The sequence below is a fragment of the Dasypus novemcinctus genome, chromosome 4 (genome assembly GCF_030445035.2).
Source record: "Dasypus novemcinctus isolate mDasNov1 chromosome 4, mDasNov1.1.hap2, whole genome shotgun sequence".
NCBI lineage: Eukaryota > Metazoa > Chordata > Mammalia > Cingulata > Dasypodidae > Dasypus > Dasypus novemcinctus.
The window spans coordinates 163,687,112-163,709,513 of NC_080676.1; the positions used below are offsets into that span (position 1 = coordinate 163,687,112).

Here is a 22,402-nt window from a genome sequence, read left to right on the forward strand (position 1 = left end):
AGGGGGAACGGCTTCAGGACCTTGGGCTAGGCATGGTTGCTTAGAATTTACGTCGAAAACATGAGCAACAAAAGAAAAAAATAGATAAATGGGACTTAAGTAAAATTTGTAAAACTTTTGCACATAAAAAGTCAAAGATTACCCAGAAAGTAAAAAGACAAGTAGCAGAATGGGTGAAAAATATTTGAAACTATATGACAGAATATCTAAAGATTGCCTACAATGCAACAACAAAGACAAACCAATTAAAAATTGGTTGAAAGACTGGAATAATCATTTCTCCAAAGAAGATATGCAAATGACCAATAAAAATATGAAAAGATGCTCAATATCATTAGCCATCTGGTAAATGCAAATCAAAACTACAATGAGGCGTGGTTCAGTGGTTCAGGGCCTGCCTCACATGTATGAGGTTCAAGGTTCAATCCCTTGTAAGTCCTTAAAAAAAACCACCACAATGAGACACCACCTCACACCCAGCGGAAGAGTTACTATTAAAAAGAGAAAGTAAGTGTTGGAGAGGATATGTAGGATCAGGAACACTTGTTCATTGTTGGTGGAAATGTAAAATGGTGCAGCCCCTGAGAAAAACAGTTTGCCAATTCCTCAGAAAGTCAAGGATGCAAGTACCAAAAAACCTGGCAATCCCACATTTAGAAATAAACCCGAAAGAATTGAAAGCAGGGACTCAAACAGATATTTGCACACCAAAGTTCGATTCATAGAGGCATTGTTCACAAGTACTAAAAGATGGAAACCCAAATGACCATCAGCAGATGAATGGCTGCGGTCTGTGCACACACTGTAACATTATCACACTGTAAGAAGGCACAAAGTCCTGATACATGTGGTAACATGGATGCGTCTTGAAGACATTGTATTGAGCGAAATAAACCAGACACAAAAGGACAAAACAGTGTATCTCACTTATATAAAGTAAGTAGAATATTCACATTCATATATTCTCAAACTAGAATACAGGGTACTAGGGTCTGAGCAGGGCCGGGGATGTGGAGTTAATGTTTAATTGGTACAGAGTTTCTGTTTGGTGTGATGAAAGTTTTTGGCAATTGAGGAGGGTAATGGTAGCACAATACTGCAAATGTAATTAGCGCCACTGAATTGTGTATTTGAAAAGAGATAAAAAGGGAAATTTTAGGTTGTATATGTTACCACACACACACACACAGAACTGTACAACACAGAGTGAACCTTAATTTAAACAAGAGGCTAAAGTTAATAACATAATTACAATAATATTGTTTCATCAATTGCAATGAAAGTATCGTGCTATCGCAAAATGTTAATTATAGGGAAAACTGTGTATGTGTGTAGGGGGGCATATGGGAACTCTGCTCTTTCTGCAAGATTTTTTTATAAATCTACAACTGCTATAATTAAAAACAAAGCAAAAAACGGAAACAAAACAAAACAGGGCAGGGAGTCAGATGTTATGGCTCCACCACCAACTCCCCGTCCGACTTCAAGTCATGCTCCTCTCAGTGTGTCCCTTTGTCCTTCTCTACAAAGAAGGGCTAAACAGTTCTGCAGGGCACAGCAGGACGTGCTCCTTGGAAATCATGAGTCGTCTCTGCCTCGCCATGGACAGGGGAGTGGAGGACTTGTCTCCAGGGTCAGAGGAGGAGCGGTGGAAATTCCCGTCCTCACGTCCTCTCGCAGGCTTCTTAGGGTCGGAGAGCCCAGGGGCGGGCGGACTCCATCTGTGGCCGGGTTAGGAGCCTGCTGCGCTGACTCCCTGGGATTCGTCTTTGGTTGAAGACACTGCCCCTGCTGAAGGAGAGGGCAGAGCCCCAGCCCGAGAGGCGACTGTGCCTCCTTTCCCCAAGGAATGTAGGAATTTCTATGCAGGGCCAGCCTCGAGGGCACTGGCCTGAGCGGTCACCAGGCCCAAACTCAGAAGTGCCCTGAGCTTGGTTTAATGCTCTGCCATCGCCATCTTGACACCCCGACTCCCTTCTGGAGAAGTGTCCCCAGGTTTTCACTTTGCACCGGGCCCCACAAATTACAGAGCTGGCCCTGCCTGACACGTCCCAGTCACCCTGAGCCCAGTGGCTACTGGCGACACAAAGGTCTGATCTTTCAAACTCCAGTGTCTCTTATGTGCTTCCAGATGAAAGAACTTTGCATTATTTACTTTCATACATCTTCCCCCACCTCACCCCTCCCACTGCCTCTCGTAGTGTGCTTTGCCGACAGCAAATGCCCAATAATTATTTGTTAAACCAGCTTCTGTTTTGCACGTTCTTGGTTAGCCAAGGGTGGGGACCACACAGGAGATTTGGGACAGACCAGAGGAGTTGCTGCATCCACCCTTATGATTTAACCTGGGACGTTTGGCTCTTATGCTTCATGCGTAATGTTTGAGAATAGAAAGTGGTTACCATCGTCACCTTTACCCAGTGACAAACGCCTTGGCTGCTATTTGGTGTTGGTCTCAGGGAAAGACGTGGCAGAATCAGAATATTCTGACAGATATTCATGGGCTGAGAATTTTTGTAAAAAAATGCCTCTAATTTATAAGAGCTTAAAAGTATCTATCCCCTGTATCAGGTCACTATAGGCAGTGGCCCATCAACATTAATTATAAAAGGATTTTAGCATGAAGTGAGGCTTCTCTTTTCCTTTCTCTGAACCAAATGATTGGCTTTAACTTCAGCCTTGTTTTATATTTCTCTCCCAGCTCCCGTTCCCATCCAGAAGATCACGGTTTTCAACGTGACCAGCTCCGGCTTTCACGTGGCATGGGCTGCAGATCTCGCCCTGAGTCCCACTTTCCAGCTCACCCTGATTTCAATGAGAAACCTCATCCTGGACCTGGAGACACAGAACACGAGCCTGATGCTGTCAGGGCTGGAGCCTGGTATGCTGCATGTGGTTGAGATAGCGGCCAAAGCATGTGGAGAAGAAAGCACCGCAGCACGCCTGAAAGTGAGGACAGGTAATGGGTTTCAGAAACACATTGCCACTGGTTCTCCAAGGGCAGGAAAGAATGCATGAAAAGACTTTAGGTGGTTAAGTTTTGAGAAGAGCTGGAGTTGTCTGAGGGCTGCCAGCTCTTCTTGTGCTTCTCAATGTAGTAGCGTTTGGCTCACTTGCTTCCTACTTGACTGGCTTGGAACTGCCAGATGTGAGTTGGCTCGTTCAGGAAAAGTTGTCAGGTAGACTGTGGTCAAAGAGGCAGCATTGCCAGGTGCCCCAGCTCTGCCCACAGAGGTTGCAAACACTTGCTCATGCTTGCCCTCAGGGAGTCCATACTAGGCTTTCAGGAAAGACAAGCACAAATAGAAAATCTTTGAATAGCCCCTGAGAGCCTGGGAGCACAAAGAAAAAGGGGCAGTGATAGAGTTGAGTGATAGCAAATCAAACGTAGACTCAGTAAATTGGCGCTAATCCTTGTTGCTAATTATTGATTCAGGTAAATGTCCTCTTTTCTCCTCAAGGGCATCTATAATCCAGAAATATCTGTGCCTTAATCTGTAGCTTCCCTGACTAGCCAGAGAAAAGATAGGATGCTGCTGCTAATTGTGCCAGGTGGACATTGAGTTGGGGACGAGCTCAAAAGGAGGTCAGCGTGGCGTGGGGCGGTCAGGGAGGGTGGTCCCTACTCAGGGCTGGAGCCGGGCTCTCATGGTAAAGACCCCGCCAGCCCGAGCTGGGTCCCGGTCCTCTCCTGCCCACACGCCTGTCCTCCTCCTCCTGACGTCCTTTAGACGAGGTCACAGTCTCCAGCTGTCACAACCTGGGACCTCAGGCCTAGGGTGTGGCAGCAGTGGAGATCCCGAGGGCAAGGATTTGGGACTTCTCCAGGAGGGGAGGGCGTTGGGTAGAAGCACTCAGGAGGGGCTGGACACCCGATGGGAAAGCAGCCTCGTCTCTCTGTCGCTGCCCATGTCCTCCCCGCCCCCCCCGGTGCCAGGTGCGTCCCAGGTCCCGGCCTTGCCTGGGCCCCATTCACGTACCACATCCACCAAAAGCCCTCCGTGGACAGAAAAGGTTTTGGATGGAGCAGCAGACCCGGGCAGGGGCTGCCCTGAACTCTGAGGGAGGCAGGGCATCGGGGGAGAGAGCAGAGCTGGCCGTGAACGAGGCCTGCCGGGGCCCGGGGCTGCTGAGCTGAGTGGGATGCTGCAAGGCGACCCCAGGCCCTGCCCTGCCTGGGCTGCTTCCACCCGTGGCCCCGGCCTGGCTGTCCACGGGGCCCTCTTTCTCAGCATTTGTCTCTCAAATGGCCCTGGCTCTGCTAAGGGGCCCGCAAGCCCCAGCCCAGGGGAGGATCCTCCAGGTGAGAGCACAGCGAGCGAGTGAGGCCACAGTGGTGCAGCCCCTCTGGGGTCTGGGCTGTGGTGCTGAGCTCTGGGGGCTGACCCTCCTTCCTGGGGCCCCGGGCAGCCTGGCACCATGGCTGATGTTAAAATGGTCGTCTTGATGCAGAGCAAGTGGCCATGGTAGCTGCTGAGGGTGGGGAGAGGAAGAAGAGATGTGATGTGGGGCATTTTCAGGACTTGGACTTGTCCTGGGTGGTGCTACAGGGACAGATGCTGGACATTTCAGGAGTTGTCCTGGGTGGTGCTGCAGGGACAGATGCTGGACATTGTATGTCCTGCCACGGCCCACTGGGTGGACTGCGGGAGAGTGTAAACTACAGCGTAAACCACTATCCATGTGGTGCAGCAGTGCTCCAAAATGTATTCACCAGGTGCAATGAATGTGCCACGATGATGAAAGAGGATGTTGATGTGGGAGGAGTGGGGTGAGGGGGTGGGAGGTATGTGGAGCCTCGTATGTTTTGAATGTAACATAAAATAAATAGATAAAGAGAGGGAAAAAAAGAAAAGGTCGTCGGCCACCTCGTGCAGAGCCTGCCAGGGCTCCCGCTCTTCCCCTGCAGCGGCGCAGAAGCTCCATGGGAGGGTCAGAATCATAAACGTCAGGTACTCGGAATCCTTCCGCGATGCCGGCAGCAAGGAGTATCGGGACTTCCGGGGACTGTTCCTGAGGACGGTGAGTTGGGGAAATGCAGGCTCATTTCCCTTGGGGCCTGAGGGACGGCAGGGGCCGAGTTCTAGGCTCAGCCCGGCATTGGACGTGTGGCTCCTTGCGGCTCCGCTGGGTGTCGACCGGCCTCTCCCACCACCCGCCAGCACCCTGACGAGGCCGGTGGCAGGAGGCACCCCCGCTTCTTTGCTGCATCCTTGCTTCATGCTGACTTTTTCCCAGTGAAACTTCGTTATTGATTTTGGGACCCTGAGCAGTGCAGAGCCCTACCCTGGCCTTTAACATGTTTTTAAAAATTTAAGACTGGTTTCACCTATCACAAAATTTGACATTTTAGAAGCGTACCATTCAGGGGATGTTAGTAGATTCGCAAAATTGTCCAGCATCCCACGATCTAATCCCAGAACATTTTTATCAAGGAAAGCCTGTATGTTAGCAGTCCCGCCCCGCCCCGCCCCCCAGTCCTGCCCCCCACCCCCCCAGCCCCTGCTAACCACCTACCTGCCTTCTGTCTCGGATTTGCCTCTTCTGGACGTTTCCTATCAGTGAGCTCGTACAAAGCGTGGTCCTTTGCATCTGCTTCTTCCCCTGAGCAGAGATTTTCAAGGTTCACCCCGCTGCAGCCTGTGTCAGGGCGTCATTTCTTACAACCGCTGGCTTGTATTTCCTTTTGAAAGGATATGCCACGCTTGGCTTGTGCATCCGTCTGTCGACGGGCATTTGGGTTGCTTCCACCTTTTGGTTATAGGGCAATGCTGCTGTGATCCCTTCCCTCCTTCCTGTGCCTCCCCCAGCCATGCCTTGGCATTCTTTGGGATGCGTTTTGCTAGGGTTCCCTCTTAGGGTACCATATTCTTTTGGATAAGGGTTAGGTTACCCTTCGAAGACTAGAGGATGCACTTGAAAATGATGATCTAGTGATCTTGTTGGCATAGTGGAAATCTCCTAAATTCTAGCTTTTCCTTAGTCTGGGAGTTTGATTTCAGGACGCAGAACAGAGAGCGCTTGGCAGTGCCCCCTGGTGGTGGAGGGCGGTAGGAGGGTGGCGCGGGGGCAATGCCAGTGGTTCTGTCCAGCCCTATCGGCTTTACTAACGCGGATCCGGCGGCCTCAAGGGCTGGGCCGTGCCTGATGAATCAGGATCTGCAGCTCCTGGCCCAGCGCCTGGCATCCAAGAGTCGTGGGTGGTCGATGGCAATTGGGTATCCTCATCTCCTTCAGGGTGAAGGCGAGTTACTCAAAATACTCAGCAGGTGCTCAGCTGGCACCAGCGCGGCCAGTGAGATGGCTCCAGTTCCGCCCCACGTGGCTTGATGAATCTTTCCTTCTTTGTCCATTTTGGGGCATAGCTGTTTTTCGTTTGTCTAGAATTTCAGGATAGCAGATGACTGTGCACTTGCTTATGACTGCAGGACCTTAAAATAGGCTTTGAGGGGTGGGGGGTTAAGGCAGAACCCAATTTTTCATCACTTCCTGACAAGGGCCCAGGAACTCTGCTTGGAGTCTTGTTTGAAATGCAACTGAAAGTGACATTAATCCAAAATGTGACAGAGCCTTGTCTGGAATCAGAGAGAGGGAGCTAGAGAGAGCACTGTCTGTTCAAATGGTAAAGTGACAGGGGGTGACAGCACCAACCAAAGACGGCCCTGGGCTCTCAGGGCGTCTGCAGGGGTGACAGAACAATGGATTTACTTAAGCTGGTCCACTCCATGTTCGGGAAATGAAGCCAGGAGCCCGTGCTCTGAGACGCTGCCCCCCATCCCTGTTCAGAGAAGGAGGGGGTGTTCTCTGTGCGGCAAATCTCTGAGGTCCTTTTTTCTGTAGAAGTTTTGCATTATAGCAAATATTTGAAACACGTTGTAAGAGTGTGTCTTTCTGGGCATATTGACCTTGATGGGTTAGAATAGAATAATGCGGTGTATGATGTATAACTCTACCCAAAGTTAGAGTATAAAAACCAGGCTTTACGGGGCATCCCTCCAAAAGGAATGCTGGCATTGGTCAAGGGGAAGCAGTCTGGGGAGGAAGCACGGAAGGTGGAAACGTTCTGCAGAAACAGAAGAAAAGAGCTGTTCTAGAAACAACTAAGGGGGGGTGGTCTCCCTCCGCCAGGACCGCTTGTGATGCCCACTGCTCCCAGTGGCTCTGCGCTGAGGATAGCAGAGTCTAAATGCGCTCGTGGCCTCCTGCCAAGTGGCAAGCCCCTTCAGTAGGGTCCCTGCCTCTGCACCCAGCCCCACACCCGACCACTGAAATCTTTCTGCAGCTTCCGGCTGGTTTTGAAACACCCAGGCCTTGTGCTGGAGCGGGGCCCTGGGCTGCCCAGTGCCCGCCCCCTCTCAGCCGCGGGCAGCTCTGCTCCCTGTGCCAGGAGGAGCGGGGTGGGCAGCTCCTCCCTCCCGGTGTTTTATAAAGGTGCGGACATCCCTGCCAGCTGCCATGCGTGGGCACTTGGACGCCGGGGGCATCCGGTTGGAGGTCACCAACATCTCCAGGGGCAGCGTTGTGGTGGCGTTTCACCTGCTGGTCATCGCAGACGTGGACGTCCGGGAGGTGTCGGCCGCGTTCCTTGCTGCCTTTCGGAACACGTCGCTGCTGGAGGTGGCTGCGGATGACACGGTCATAGAGGGTACGCGGGGGTGGGCCCCCCGAAAAGGTGCGGCTCTGCCCCCGGCTTTCGGAAGCTGTCCCGTGTGCCAGGGCGAGGGCTCTCCCGGGAGGTAGATGCAGCTGAGAGAGGCGGGGGCCTCCTCATGGTTGTCGCTGCTCCCGCCGCCGGGGCCCGAGGGGCTGGCGGGTTTAGGCGTTCTCGGGGGGACCCACCCAGCCTCCCACAGAAGCTGCTCCTCCTGTCCAGGGCGCGCCCCGCTGCTGCCCCACTGCTCCCCCACTGCGGCGCGCCGAGGGCAGGCGCCCCTCTCTGCAGCCAGATTTCCTGGCAGGTGGTTTGCAAGGAGAGCCTCATGGAAATAACTGAAAAGGAAAGCAGAGGAAACAGGCAACTTAAGTGCTTGTCTCCTTTCACATGGAAAGCAAATCATTTGAAAATAAGTGAATGAAAAATTAAACTTAATTAGCTGTTGAAAATTACTGGAAAATAAGCGATAACTGGCTTATAGTTACATATAAAGCCAAAGTGGAGGACGATAAAGGTGGTCATTTTCCTGATTTTTGGAATGACAAAGGTTTTTCATGGTTTAAAGCAGGGGGCAAACAAGCCATAAAAGAAGACTGAACCATTCAGCTACATGTAAATGGAAAGCTTTCATGTCAGACAAAATAAAAAAACAAACAAACCAAAAAAAATACTTTTGACAAATTTGATGAAGAATTAGTAGCCAAAATATAGAGAGATCACCCAAATGAATAACAGAATCCTAAGCATCTGATAAATATATGCAAAAAAGACCTGAGCAGACACATATAAAGGAAGACAAATGACTAACAAAGACATACGCAGTGAAATGTGCTCTTTGTTTTCTTTCCAATGATAACACTTGTAGTAATAACAGCACTGTTGGAAGTGTGGTAGAACAGCCGCTTGCGTGCATTGCAGAGGGGATTAGAAACCGCTCACACTTCCTGGAAGTCAGTTGGCACTTTGTGTCAAGGGCTTTACGAAATGCTCATCCACTTTGACTTTGGAATAACACTTCTAGGACTTTTTCCTAAGGAAATAGATTTCAATGTGGATCGCAGTTTATGTACGAAGGTATTTTAAAAGCAAAAGGATTGGAAATACCTGATGGGCCAGGAGGAGGGGAAGATTTTAAGTAAATGTCATGGGCTGTTAGGAAATTATTAAAAACGAGGTTTGTTAAGTTAGGAAATATTGCTGATTTGTGTGTAAACCATGATCGTAGCGATGTAGAAGGAAGTCCAGCGACCCGGGCAGGCAGTTACACCCGGCGGAGGCCTTCTGGGGTAGGTTTTAGATTCTGGGTCCCGCTTTTCTGCAGCAAACCCTGGGCCCTGTCGCTCCCCCGATGGAGCCTAAAAGGGCGGACAGGACAGTCGTGCCAGGGCCCCTGCCGGTGGGTGCTGCCGCCCGCCCGCTTGGCTCCCAGCGTCTCCCCAAGCCCACCCCCCCTGGGCAGAGGCAGCCCCTGCAGGTTCCTTCCACTGCTCCTCCGCCCACCCCTGTAGACGATGGGGTCACACCTCTCACCGAACCCCAAGCTGCTGCTCTGGCGTGTGGCTTGCCCCCACCTAAGGCTTTTCACCGCTGCTCCCCGAGATGCACTTCGCCCCTGGGCCGGCTGCTGGCCCTCATGCACGTGTCACGTTTCTCCGTCTCTTCTTCTAAATGTTGCGCAGATTTTGACGAGTGTACGCAGAGCGAGGACGACTGCCCAGCGGGTGCCTCGTGCCACAACACGCTCGGGTCGTTTGCGTGCAGCTGCCCGGGTGGGGTCCCCGGGCTCGTCGTTGAGTACCCCAGGCGAGGCTGTGCAGGTAAATGTGCCGGGCGCGCAGGGCCGCCTGCGTGTCCGTTCTTTAAGGCGCATCGGCGCAGCGAGCTTCACTTCCAAACAAGGCCAGGGTATGTCTGTGGCCTGGGCAGGTGTCTTCATTACATGCACACGCATGTGCACGTGTGTGGGTTTATGCGTGTGTGTGAGCATGTATGGTGGGGCGTGGGCACGAGCGTGCCCCCTCATATCTTTCAAGCACCCCAGCCTTCTGCATGGTGCCTTACCTCGGCCAGTGCTAGCTCGAGGCAGCACCTAACTCAGGCGGGCTCATGGGTGCTCAGGTGCTAAAGGATGGTCTTGCAGAACTTGCGGCCTAGTGACATGACACGTGGGAGACACTTGGGCTCCGTCACTCTGCACTCAGCAAGTCCATTAAGTGGGGCTTTAGGGATTCAGCTGTGACCTCCGGATGACCCAGGCACACAGGGATCCAAGGTCCAACACAGGGAGACGGGGTGGACTAGGAAGGGGCAGGGAGCTTGGAGAGCCAAGGCCACGGGCTGGAGGAGGGCACAAGGCCAGCCGGAGGCCCAGCCAGGGCTGGGAGCGAGCCTGCACCTGCTCCCCGAGACCAGATGAGCTCTGAGGACGTGGTGACGCGCCTCCAGCCATGGTTCCTCTAGTGTGGACGGGGCCTGGGGCCTCTAAGAACCTGGTATGCTACAACCTCTTGTTCCTCTAGAGCAGACGGGCCGTGGGCCCTCTGAGCACCTGGTATACAATGACCCCTTGCTCCTCTATTGCAGATGGGCCGTGGGCCCTCTGAGCACCTGGTATACAATGACCCGTTGTTCCTCTAATGTAGATGGGCCATGGGCCCTCTGAGGACCTGGTAGACAATGACCCCTTGTTCCTCTAGTGTAGACGGGGCATGGGTCCTCTGAACACCTGGTATGCCACTACCCCTTGTTCCTCTAGTGTAGACGGGGTAAGAACCTGGTATGCTACAACCCCTTGTATCTCTAGTGTAGACGGGGCATGGGCTTTCTGAGCACCTGGTATACAACGACCCCTTGTTCCTCTAGTGTAGACGGGGTGTGGGCCCTCCAAGAACCTAGTATGCCAACACCCCTTGTTCTTCTAGTGTAGATGGGATGTGGGCACTCTCAGCACCAGTGATGTGTCATGTCCCCTGTTTTTCTTTTAGTGTAGGCAGGGTGTGCGCCCTCTGAGCATCTGGTAACCAACGACCACTTGTTCTTCTAGTGTAGACAGGGCATGGGCCCTCTGAGCACCTGGTGATTAGTTATAACCCCTTTTCCTTTTAGTGTGGACAGGGAGCTGGAACCCGGGTCCCCAGTTTTCCAGGGGGAATTAGCCCCGTGTCAGCCACCACGACCCTGACTTAGACAGCTTGCCCAGTCCACAGGCTGGTGCCCACCCAGAGCGCCTGGGAGAGGCTGCAAGCACAGGGCCCTGGTGCTCTGGTCCACAGTGGCCCGTGGTGGCCCACAGAGGCCGGACCAGGCACGGCCCCCCGTGAGCGGGCAGACGTGGAGCCTGGGCGCACACGTGGCCCGAATGCGCCATTCTCAGGCCGGCACTGCCGGGGGCCGAGCAGCGGTTCCCGGAGCACAGACCCCCCCTTTGCCTTGGTCTCCCTCGTGCCTTGCAGGCGACTCTCCTGGCAACACCACCTGGGCCCCTGGGTCCACTGTGACCCCCGACCCGGAGGGGCCTCCCAGCACGTCAGGAGCAGGGGCTGCCCTCGCGGCCACCCCTGAGGGCCCGCCTGGGCGGATGAACCTGACCGGGGCGGTCAGGGTGCTGTGTGAGCTGGAGAAGGTGGCCATCGCGGTGCAGAGGCGCTTCCTTCAGCAGGAGGCCATCCCCGAGTCCTCCCTCTACCTGGGGGAGCCCGCCTGCAACGTCAGCGGCAGCAACAGCACCCACGTGCTCCTGGCGGCCGGCTGGGGCGAGTGCGGCACCGTCGTGCAGAGCGTAAGTGGGGGAGCCCCACGGGCGGCTCGGGTGCTCTGGGCATCCAGGCATCTGGCTGGGGGTCTGGGAAGACCCTGCATCCTGAGTCTCCGTTTCTACGGGATGGGGGCCCAGCAAAGGGAGTCAGGGCTGAGGGTCTGAGCCCCAAATGGCTGGAGGCAGGAGCAGGTGGGGCTGGGGCCCCCCCATGCCATGGGGGTCCAATGGAACCCCCTGGGCAGGGGCAGCAGCGTCCCTGACTCCTCCCGCTGGATTTAACGAGTGGGCAGGAGCGAGAGCCAGTGGGACGGGAGAGTGGAGGCGCCTGCGTGCGAATGGCCCCGTGTGGCCTGGGAGACATGCCAGCACTGGCCAGAACAGGCGGCTGGAGAGCCAGGGGGAGGGTTCAGGCTTCGGGCATCCCAGGGGCTCCACCCAGGGGGGCAGCCCACCCCATGTGCAAGAAAGGAGGGGTGGCCTTCCAGGCAGGGGCTGGGGCGTGGGTCCAGGGCCAAAGACTGGACTGCAGGGAGAGTCTCGGCAGGGCCAGAGCCCGGCCAGGGACCTGGGACAGAGAAGCTGTCACCTCGGGGAGACTGGACAGTGGCTTGGGGTGGGCTTCTGTCCCCGGGGCCACAGAGAGCAAGTCAGGGGAGGCCGTGGTTCCTAGGAAGAGGAGCCCTCCTGTGTGCCGCGTGCTCTTCCCAGCAGCCCCGAGGGCAGGTAACACTGTCCTCGCTTGACCATGATCCACGGAGGCTCAGCCAGGCCCATGGAGGGTCAAGGTCAAGGTCAGCCCCGCTGCTCCTTGACTCTGCCTCTCCAGGGGCCTCTTCAGGGGGACCCTCGCCCTCAGACACGCCACATGCAGACATCAGGGCTCCCCTTGGAGCCTCGACATGCTACCCTGCAGGGACAAGTTGGGGGCTCAGCTTACAGATGAGCTGAAGGGCCATGGGGCTGGGGGCGACTACTGGGGGGGCTGGAAGGGAGGGACCGGGGAGTGCGTCTGAGGAGGGGGCTCAGACTTTGACCTTGAGGCTAAGAGTGGCTGCTGGGGCGTGGAGCAGGGACCCTCCAAGGCTGGGGACAGACGGCGATTGGGGGCTTCTCAGAGCAGGAGACGCGGCTTGAGGATGCGGCCAGACGAGGCAGAGAAGGAGCCTTTGCGGCATGGAGAGGCAACAGCCACCCAGGATATGGGGGTTCCGGGAAGCTTGGGGTGACCTGAAGTGTGGGGGTCACTGCGAGGCACCACTTGGCCCTGCTCAGGAGGGGCCTGGACACCCCAAGGCAGGTCCTGTGGCCCGAGAAGCCTCATGTGGCCACACGGCATTCCGCTCCCACCTCCCAAACGTGCATAACTGAAAAACAACCGTCTGGGTTTTATTTCTGAAGATCCTCTTTCTTAAGGTTCTTTAGACGCTCACCTGGAGGTGGGTGACAATCTCAGCCCGCGGACGATTTTGGGAAGGGAACGAGCAGTGTGAGCCGACGGCCCAGTGGCAGCTTCTGGGCGGCCTCGGCCACAAGCTGGGACGTCCGATGGCGTGCGTGGAGGCTGCGGTGGGCAGGGCAGCTGCCGTGCCAGCTTCTCGAGTCCCGGGGACGCGGCGGCCGCCGGGCCGAGCTGCAGAACCCAAGTTAAAGGCGCTAAATCCAAGGCGGCCGTGTCTGCGCCGGGCGCCTGTGGCAGCTGACCGCACGCCGGCCATGTTGTCTGCACCTGCCCCGGGACAGAGGACGTCAGAGCCGTCTCCTGGCAGATGGCGATGCGCAGCTGTTGCTTTTCTGAGCTGGACAGACACCTGGTTTGGCAATTAAGTCCAGCAGCATTCAGAGCAGGGGCTAATGTGTCCCTGAGGAGTCGTCGAGCCCCTGGAACCCAGAAGTTCTAGATGGTTATTTCTGGACATTGGACAAGCCAGGGTTCCCCTAAAGACGCACCTGTCTTCCCAGCGGCGAGGCACACGGAGAGTGGGAGGCAACGGGAGGGGGGGGGGTCGCCAGGGATGTTGGGGAACAAGCTTCAGAGAGAGAAGCCGCCCCGCGCCCGGCGCCCCGCGCTCACGCCACCCTCTCGGCGCAGAACAAGACGGACACGCTGGTGAGGACCACGCTCCGGAGCGACCTGTCCGCGGAGGGCGTCATCCACCACCTGCAGATCCTCAGCCCCATCCACTGCACCTTCCGCAACGACCTCCTGACGTCATCGGGGTACACCCCGCAGTGGGGGTGAGTGGGCGCGCCCCTGCAGCCCCCCGGGCCCCCCACCCCCCGAGGACCCCCCGCGGCGGCCGGCTGGGAAGAGGCGCGCGCTGACGTGGGCCCCCCGCAGGGTGTACGCGGTCGTCGAGGACCTGCACGGGGCCGGCAGCTTCGTCACCGAGATGCAGCTGTTCATCGGGGACTCTCCCATCCCGCAAAACTCCAGCGTGTCGGCCAGCGACGACGTCAAGATCGAAGTGGGGCTCTACCGGCAGCGGGGCCTCCTCAGGGTGGTGCTGACCGAGTGCTGGGCCACCCCGTCCAGCGACGCCGGGGACCCCGTCACGTTCGGGTTCATCAACAACAGGTGGGGGCGTCCCCCGCCGCCTGCGCGGCCGCCCCTGCGTCTCCGGACAAGCCCGAGGCGGGGGTTCGGACGCCCCCTGCCCCGGGAGGCCCGTCTCTGGGGGGGCTGGTGAGGGGAGCCCGTCTCCCCGACTCCCACGGAGCCCTTGTCGGGGGAGCGCTGCGGTAATGTGTGCGCTCGGGGGGGTGCCGGCCGGGGCTGGGGGCCGGGAACAACGACGGGCCCCTCCCTCTCTCCGCAGCTGCCCCGTGCCCAACACATACACCGACGTCATCGAGAACGGGCTGTCCAGCCGGGCGCAGTTCAAGCTCAAGGTCTTCTCCTTCGTCAACAACTCCGTGGTCTACCTGCACTGCAAGCTCCGCGTCTGCGTGGAGTCCCCCGAGGCCACCTGCAGAATAGTAGGCGATTCCCTTGGCTGAGCGCTGTCTGGGTTTCTGTTGCTCTGGGGGACGCTGGGCCCCAGTACCGGGTGGGGGGCAGGGACTGGACCCCGCCGTCCCGGCGCCTAAAAGATGTGAAACCATGTCCAGCGGCCGCAGCCTCCGGGGGGAGCGCCAAGGCGGGCGGCCGCGCGGGGACATCTGGGCTTTATCGGTCTAAACCTCCTCGAGACCGGCCCATGCCCCTGGTCGGCTCCACGGGCTCGACTCCGGGGCGCCGCCGCGGTGCTTCCCGCCGAGGAGATATAGAGACTATCTAGTGTAAAAAGGCGATTTAATTTAATGTTGTTTCCAACCACATTGGCCAAACGTCCCCTAAGTACCTCACACTGAGCTATTTCACGAGGCTCCCCCACGTTCGGCGTTGGTGCTGGGGCCGGGACTAGTCCTGCGTCCTCACTCCCTTACACGGTCAAGGGGACAGCGACTGGGCGCTGCTGAGATTTACAGCCAGCCTTTGCTGCCCCGCCGTCCTTTTGCCTCGAGACAAGTGGGTGAAGGGACTGGTGTTTCGTCAGGCGTTCTCTGGCTGAGGACAGCTCAGAGGGCTGCGCTGATTTGCACGGCTGCCTTGAGGCACATCCTGGCTGCTGTGCTCATCTGAACGCCAGCCGTGCCCCGGTGAGAGCGTCTGTAGGACACAGAGAGGAGGAGCAGCACAGGACGCCGATCCTGCTGATGTCACTTTTTCTTCCTGAGCAATAGGGTAGACGCCCAGGGTGGCCAATGACCACGCGGCACCTGGGCCCCTGACACCCTCAGAAATAACACATCAGCTCCCGAATGCTCGTTTGCAGAGAGCTGCTGGTTCTCAAATTCTTTGCCACGTGACCGCCACCTACCTCTCTACGAGTTCCTTTAGGATGGGTGTTTGGTGAGCAGACCCCATAATGTCACGGAGCCAGGCAGCCTTTTTGGAAGGCAGAGGCGTGAAGAGCAGAAAGTGGCTGCAGCTTCCTGATTCTGGGAGCCGGGGCGGAGTCTCGGTCCCCAGAGGGATGAGAAGACACGCCGAGGGGCCCTCTACATTCCCCGCTTTGGCGTGCCCGCGTTCTGCAGCCCTCCTCTGGCCTCCTGGTGCCCCCACCCCACCCCTCGGTGCCACCCCACCTGGCAGAGCCCGGGACCCAGGCCTCCCTGTTCTCCTACCCCCCATCCAAACTTCTCTGTCCAGTAACTCGATTTCTGCAGCAGGAAAAACCCCAGCACGGAGCAGGGATCATCCCTGATAGTGAATTACGACCTCATTAACACCGTCAACTGATGTGAAGTTTCTCTCCTTGAAAAAACAGAACTGCAACAATTTCCGGTTGCTGAGGAGTAGTGAAGAACCTGGAACACACCAGACCTCCTGGGGCCCCCTCATGCGCTCTGAAGGTGAGTCGGTGACGCCGTTTAAACAGCTGCCGAAACGATGCAGCCGATTCTGTTTCCTGAGCACGTCAAGAGGAAAAAGAACAGCTCTGAAACACAAAACTCTTTTAAGATTTTCCTAGAAGATGCATAATAGTAAAAATAATGATAGCTAACATTTATTAAGAGCCTGCTCTGTGCCAGTGGCAGGGTGCAATGTATGCCCCTCAGCAACACTGAGGAGCGGGATATATTGCTCTCTCCACCTTCTTGGTGCAGAGCTGGAAGCTCCAGCAGGTCAAGCACAAGGTTAAGTAATACAACAGCTTGAGCTGTGTAACACGCAGCCAGTAAAGCCTTCCAACTCGGGATAGGTACATCAAGTGGGTTTCTAAGAGGAAGGAACTCGGGCTGTACCCAGGCAGGGTCAACTTCTCTGAGTGTGGGTGATCACGCGCATGTGTGCTCACACGAAAAAGCCGTTTTATTCAGGGCTCTAAGTCGGAAGAGGCAAAATATGGCATTGCTGATTTCTCTCCATGTACCACTTCCATCGGCCTCTTTCACCCCAAAAAATCCAGAAAACTTGACTTTATTTTCTATGTGATCTATTTTATTGTTTTGAAAAAATTTTTGGTTTGATGAAATCATGTGCTTTAGGTGTGAGGACAGAAACTGCCCATGGTCCCCTGTATATGTTCTCCTTCCGTTCTGCGGTAATAGAATCCAATTTTCAGTTGGCACACGGCTGCCTGGAGCCAAACACATAATTCCTGACTCCCTTGCAGCTACGTGTGGCCAAACGAGTAAGCTCTGGCCAGTGACGTGCAGATGGAAATGCCAGGTGACAACTTTGGGGCACCTTCCTTAAAAGTCCCCTGGCTCCTAGCCTTTGTCCTTTCTTCTTTGGTGCTATCCCTTCCTGCTGCCTGGCCTGCAGATGAGATGGCTGTGGCCGGTCGCCATCCTAGACCTGAGGCCAAGGACTACCCACTCTGGGTGTGAACTCAGGGAAGGAGCCTGGTGCCCCAAGGACACCGTGGAGCAAAGCTGCTGGGCCTTGGCTCTGACCTTCCATTATTTGCAAGGAAGAAAGAAACTTGCCTTGTTTCAAAAGCCACTCTTATTTTTTTTTTTTATGACTGAACCTCATCCTAGTGGGTTTCCTTCCTTTTACTTTTTTCTTTTCTTCCTTACATTAGTGACCCGCCCCCACCTGTCTATAGTACGAGGACTTGTGGTTTGTGCTTCAGGGAACCAGCTGGGAGCCGAGGGCTGAGCAGACCTTGGGGAAGAAGCTGGAGAAGCAGGACGGGGGTCTGGGCTGGTGATTCTCAACCACTGATTTTCATCCAAACCATTTGAGAAATTTCAAAAATAGACACAGATCCCTGGCCACACCCCTGACCTGCCAACTCAGAACCTGTGATGCTGTATCCTGGCCCATGAGTTTTAACTGGCCCGCAGGTGACTGCTGGTGAGGTCCTGAGACAACCTGGTGTTCTTGCCCTTTTCTTAAATAGTTGGGGAGAACCAGTTGGCCTTAGGTCCTGATATGAAATAGAATACATATTCATTTATTCATAGATAGTATAGGGAATATCAAAACTAGAGTGGGCAAAGCACTGGACTTAGAACACCTGGGTTTGAATATTGACTTGAACAACGTGAGCTGTATGGTTCTGGGAAAACTACAGAACATCCTGAATCCCATCCACCCATCTACCCTTCCTTCCTTCCTCCCTCCCTCCCTCCCTCCCTCCCTCCCTCCCTCCCTCCCTCCTTCCTTCCTTCCTTCATCCCTCCCTCCCTCCCTTCTTTGCTTCCTTCCACCCATCCATCTACCCACCCATTCATCCATCCATCCATCCTTCCACTCATCCAGCCAGCCATCCATCCACTCATTCGTCCATCTTTCCATCTACTCATTTATTCTATATTACGTCATCTACTACGTGTCAGGCATTCTGTTTTTTCTCTGTAACAGGAGTCGTAACACCTGCCCTGCCTCCCTCACAAGGTTGTTGTGGGTGTCCAGTGGGTTACAGTAAATAAGAATCCTTTGTAAATAAGACCTTCGTGTCACACCAAGGCAGTTGCTCTGCAATAGAAGGGGACTGGACAGAAAGGAACCTGCAGCCGGGTGCGACTTTGACTCCTGCTAGAGATGCCCTCCACAACGTGCCACACACACTCATTCCCACGATGCTGGGCCACGTCTTGGGGGGTGAAGGAGGGAAGGCTGAAGGGTGGGCTGGTGGCTTCCATTTTCTCAGGCAGCACAGTTTTCTCCTGTGTGTATGTTTTAATTGAGATGACATTCACAGAGCATGAAAGTAACCATTTTTACGTGATCAGTTCAGGGACATTCAGTGTATTTAGTGTGCAAACGTCACCACTATCTACATCCAGAAAATTTTCATCACCCCAGAAAGGAACCCTGCCCCCATTAGCGGTCCTTCTCCATCCCCCACCCCCCGGCCCCTGGCAATTGATTGTCCACTTTTTGACTCTGTGGATTCCCCTCTTCTGGGCTTTCGTATAAGTAGAATCACACGATATTTACCTTTTGCAGCTCCCTTCTTTCATTTAACATGATGTTTTCAGGTCCATCCAGGTTGTAGCATGTATCAGCACCTCATTCCCTTTTTAAGGCTGAGTAATACCCCATCTCACGGCTGTACCATCATTTGTCCATTGGCCCATCTGCAGATGGGCACTTGGATTCTTTTCTCCTGGTGGCTGCTGTGAGCAGCGCTGCAGCAGCGTCTGTTCGAGTCCCTGCTTTGATTGCTCTGTGTGTGCACTCTCCTGTGGTTTCACGGCCCCCGTGGTCTCGGGCAGGCCCCACCCGCTGTGCTGTGGGACAAGGGCAGGCTCAGCCGTGTCTCCTTGCCACCAGCCAGCTCAGCCCTCCTTTCCCTTGGCTAGTCCTTGTCCCGAGGCATGGGGCAGACTGAGCCGCGTGGCTGGGCTCTCCGGGCTTTAGCTCGCTGCCTCCACCGTGCTGGGAACCCTCAACCACCTGGGCACACAGGGGCCCTCTCTACACCAGCTCTCCTGAGCAATCACCTCCAGATAAGAGCAGTTATTCTGAAGTAGGCGACGCTTGCGGAGAGCTTGTCAGCCCTGGGGACCGGTGCTGCCCGGCCCCATGGAGATGGGTGCCCCCGGCTGGGCAGTCGTTTCACCTTGTGCCTGCTTTGTCCCCTGCAGGCGGCCCCCCCGGCACGGGACCTGGCCTGGGGGTGGGCTACATCATCCTGATCGCGGCGGCCGTCCTCGCCGTGGTAGCGGGCGTCGTCACCCTTCTGGCCATGCACCACCAGAGAGCGACCGGGACCTACAGCTTCGCAATACAGCCCGGCAGCTTCAACTACCAGGTGTTCCACGAGTAGGGGTCCCTGGAGGAGCAGAAGGTGGGTAAGGGGCGAGAGAGGCTGGGGGCTCTCGACCCGCCTCCCCACGGCAGGGCGTAGATTTGTGGGTGTTCGAATTCGGTGGTCCCGGGCTTGAAATGTGAATCCCAGCAGCGGGGCAGACGCTTGTCCTGCAGATCTTCCAAGGAAAAACTGGGTGTGTGAGCCCCAGGATCACGCCTGTTTCCCCTTCCTTGAAACTGCCACGCTGGGGGCAAGTCACCTTGTCTTCCCGCATTCTCCTGGGATTTCCTACTTCCGGGGTGAAAACCTCCATCAGTCGTTCTCAAGTTCCTCTAAACTCTGTTTAAAGAAGCGTCCAACATGTGCCCCCACCGGGCTAGCCTTGGCGCAGCCCACCTGGGCCTGCGCCCAGCGTCCCTGGGGCCCCAGGGGGCACAGATGCTGTTTGCCTGACTCAGGGGTCTGCGCCGTTGCACCCACCAGGTGACGGGTGACGGGTGACGGGGCAGGGGCTCGCTCACCTGCGTCCTGGACGCTGTGTCCAGCCCCGCCCCGTGTACCTGCCCCGCCACGCCTCTGGGAGGCGCTGGAAGTCGCATTCTGGAGGACGGAGGTGGGGCTGCGTCTGAGTCTGCAGGGCCACCCACCGGGCGCTTGAGCAGCAGGTGTCCGTCCTGCCCCCGCGGGGTCGACGGGGCCCTTGGGTGTGGGGCGGGCCGGGCCATGCCCCTCCTGGCTTCTGGGGGGGCTTCCTGGCAATTCCTGGCATTCTCTGCCTCTGTGTCCCATTTCCCCTTCCCATAAGGGCCCATGGGGCTAGGGTCTGCCCTAACCCAGTTTGGCCTCTTCCCAGCTGATCACATCTTCAAAGACCCTCTTTCCAAGCGAGGCCACCCTCGGGACCTGGGGGAGGACGTGACCACATCCGTTTTGGGGTGTGAAAGGCCAACCGAAGTCGAGCTGGCGGACCGTGCACTTTGCTCAGGACACCCAAGTCCTGCCGCAGCAAAGGAAGCCGGAATGGGAGTCGCCTTGGGGTTCTAGGGACGGCACAGGGTGTTCCCAGCTGGACTCCCGTGACTGGATGGCGTTTGTCCGTCTTACGGGGCGGGGTTGGTTATTTTGCACTGGGACAAACGGAAAGAACTAGGGTCTGCTTGGCTCCCTGGGTTGGCTCCCTGGGTGGGCATTGTAATATTTAGAAGATGAAGAGAAAACTCCAGGGGGCTCAGGCTCTTTGGGCGCCCGGGGTCCGGGGCTTTCTCTATACAATCAGCCACAACAGCCCTCCACTGGCGTTCTCCGGGGGTGCTTCCTACCTGCTCCTGTGCTGCAGGTGCGCTCACCTGCATGGCCTCCTTCCCATCCAGGGAGCGGGGACTCGGTTCTGGGTCCATCCAGCATTAACGGGAGCCCGCTCTGTCCCCCACACAGGGCCAGCGCTTGGAGGAGCCCCAGAGATGAGAACACAGCCTCAGTGTACGCCCCGAGACCCACTGTCCAGGCAGCTACCAGATCGGCAGCCTCAGGAGGCGGGTGAGACAGGCTGATGGAGACGTGGGGCCCCAAGCCCCCGACGCGACGGGCCTGACAGCTTCCGAGCAGACCCGCCTGCGGCTCCACCGTCCCTGCACCACCCGCTCCATCCCCGACCCCTGCAGCCGCACGTCCGGGGGGGTCAGGGCAGCCCTGCCAGGGTGGCTGCAACCCCACCACCCAGCACGCCGCCAGATACAGAACACCTCGCGTTTCCTAAGATATTGGACAGTGCACTTGAAGTTCATTTAAAAACTAGCTCTTATGAACAGATTGCTGATGTTATTTTAAGTAGACTATGTGGTCCTTAAAAGCCCCTGGGAAATTTTTCTGCTGTGTTCCTGGGATGTTGCTTTTATATAGATACAATGACTAAAAGGCACTCTCTTCAGAGAATAATCTTTTTAATCAGTAAACATACAATAATGTGCCTATAGATCTCTTACATTTTTCCAAGCATTTCACAGCTATTTTGTTATAGAATCCTGCCAGAGCACACTCTGTACCTGCTTCACAGACAAGAAGCTAGAGAAAAACTGGATGAATTACTTGAGGTCATAAAATGAATTCATGAGGAAAGCGGCCTAGAATCTATTTTCCCTATTATGCTAGCATATAATGCTTTTTTATTTTATTGAAAAATTAGAGTAGTATTAAATAGCACTGGAAATTATCGTATTTTACCTTGAGGCGCTTAGACTGAATTGTAGCACGGTCTTCATTCTTAATTTCTGAGATGAAATGTGCAGACGGCAATTGGCTGTCCTTCCTACAGAACATTTGGAAACTAGGAGAGTTGGGTTTTGTGTATGTTCTCAGAGTTAATAAATCATTAGAGTACGCTGAGAGTGTGGTCAGCTGACTTTGAGCGACTCGAATGCACCTAGCACAGCCCCTGGCCACGCTGGCCGCCTGCCCGGGCTCGGCAATGGCGCGTGCACCTGCCGGCAGGTCTGCACGGGCGCGGGGGAGTCCGGCTCGCGTGTGGCTCTACATGAGCGGCGTCCCTCTGCCCGGTGTCTTTCTTGAAGTACCTGGTTAAGCCAGGCACTGGGCAGCAGAACCATGGACCTGTGGATTCCGGATCAAAGTGGTCGATGTGGACTTTCATTCTCACTTCGTGCATGATGAAGCACTGAGCCGCTTGCACTCGTGCTCCCTAAGAGCAGAGACTCGCCTCCCTGCCCTCTCTCACCCCTGTTCCTTGGCCCGTATCTCCTGACACCCTCCGCGCACCCTGCCCTGCACTCGGTGCCGCAGGTGCCGTGGTGGCACAGGAGACCTGAGCGGGGAGTGGGTCGAGAACCCCAGGAGGGCCGAGGCAGGAAGGTCCTGGCTCTGGGTGAAGGTCAGAGGCGAGGCCGGCGGGAGCGAGGGGCTGGGCGCGCGGGGGGCTGGGCCTCTGCGGCCAGGGTAGGAATTGTCCCACTCCTTATTCTAAGAGGCGGAGAGGACGGCCGCGACAGGGGAGGGATGAAGACCCGACTGGGTTTGTAAACCGTCGCGGTGGCCGCAGTGCTCAGGTGGATTGAAAGAGACAAGAGTGGGTGCTGGGGGTTCAGGTAAGAGGCGATTGCACAAATTTGGGCAAAAGATGCGACCAGCTTACCCTGGGAGGGAGACAGTGGACATAAAGTGGACAGAACTTGACGACTGAGTGTGAGCAATGAAGAGGCTGACCCTGGTTGGTGGCCTGGGAAC

The 22,402-nt window shown here is 55.9% G+C and overlaps 1 protein-coding gene across 1 annotated transcript in view; it reads left to right on the plus strand.

Annotated features, from left to right (window-relative positions):
• Nucleotides 1–21,547, plus strand: part of UMODL1 (uromodulin like 1) — a 67,500-nt gene extending 45,953 nt beyond the window's left edge. The window contains exons 12-22 of the mRNA XM_071214496.1: nt 2,702–2,959; nt 4,910–5,022; nt 7,432–7,645; nt 9,334–9,471; nt 11,107–11,432; nt 13,501–13,646; nt 13,750–13,986; nt 14,228–14,387; nt 15,722–15,806; nt 18,999–19,201; nt 20,600–21,547. Coding sequence (XP_071070597.1) covers nt 2,702–2,959; nt 4,910–5,022; nt 7,432–7,645; nt 9,334–9,471; nt 11,107–11,432; nt 13,501–13,646; nt 13,750–13,986; nt 14,228–14,387; nt 15,722–15,806; nt 18,999–19,180 — 1,859 coding nt within the window. The 3' untranslated portion in view covers nt 19,181–19,201; nt 20,600–21,547. The remainder of the gene's footprint in view (nt 1–2,701; nt 2,960–4,909; nt 5,023–7,431; nt 7,646–9,333; nt 9,472–11,106; nt 11,433–13,500; nt 13,647–13,749; nt 13,987–14,227; nt 14,388–15,721; nt 15,807–18,998; nt 19,202–20,599) is intronic.
• The last annotated feature ends 855 nt before the right edge of the window (nt 21,548–22,402 follow it).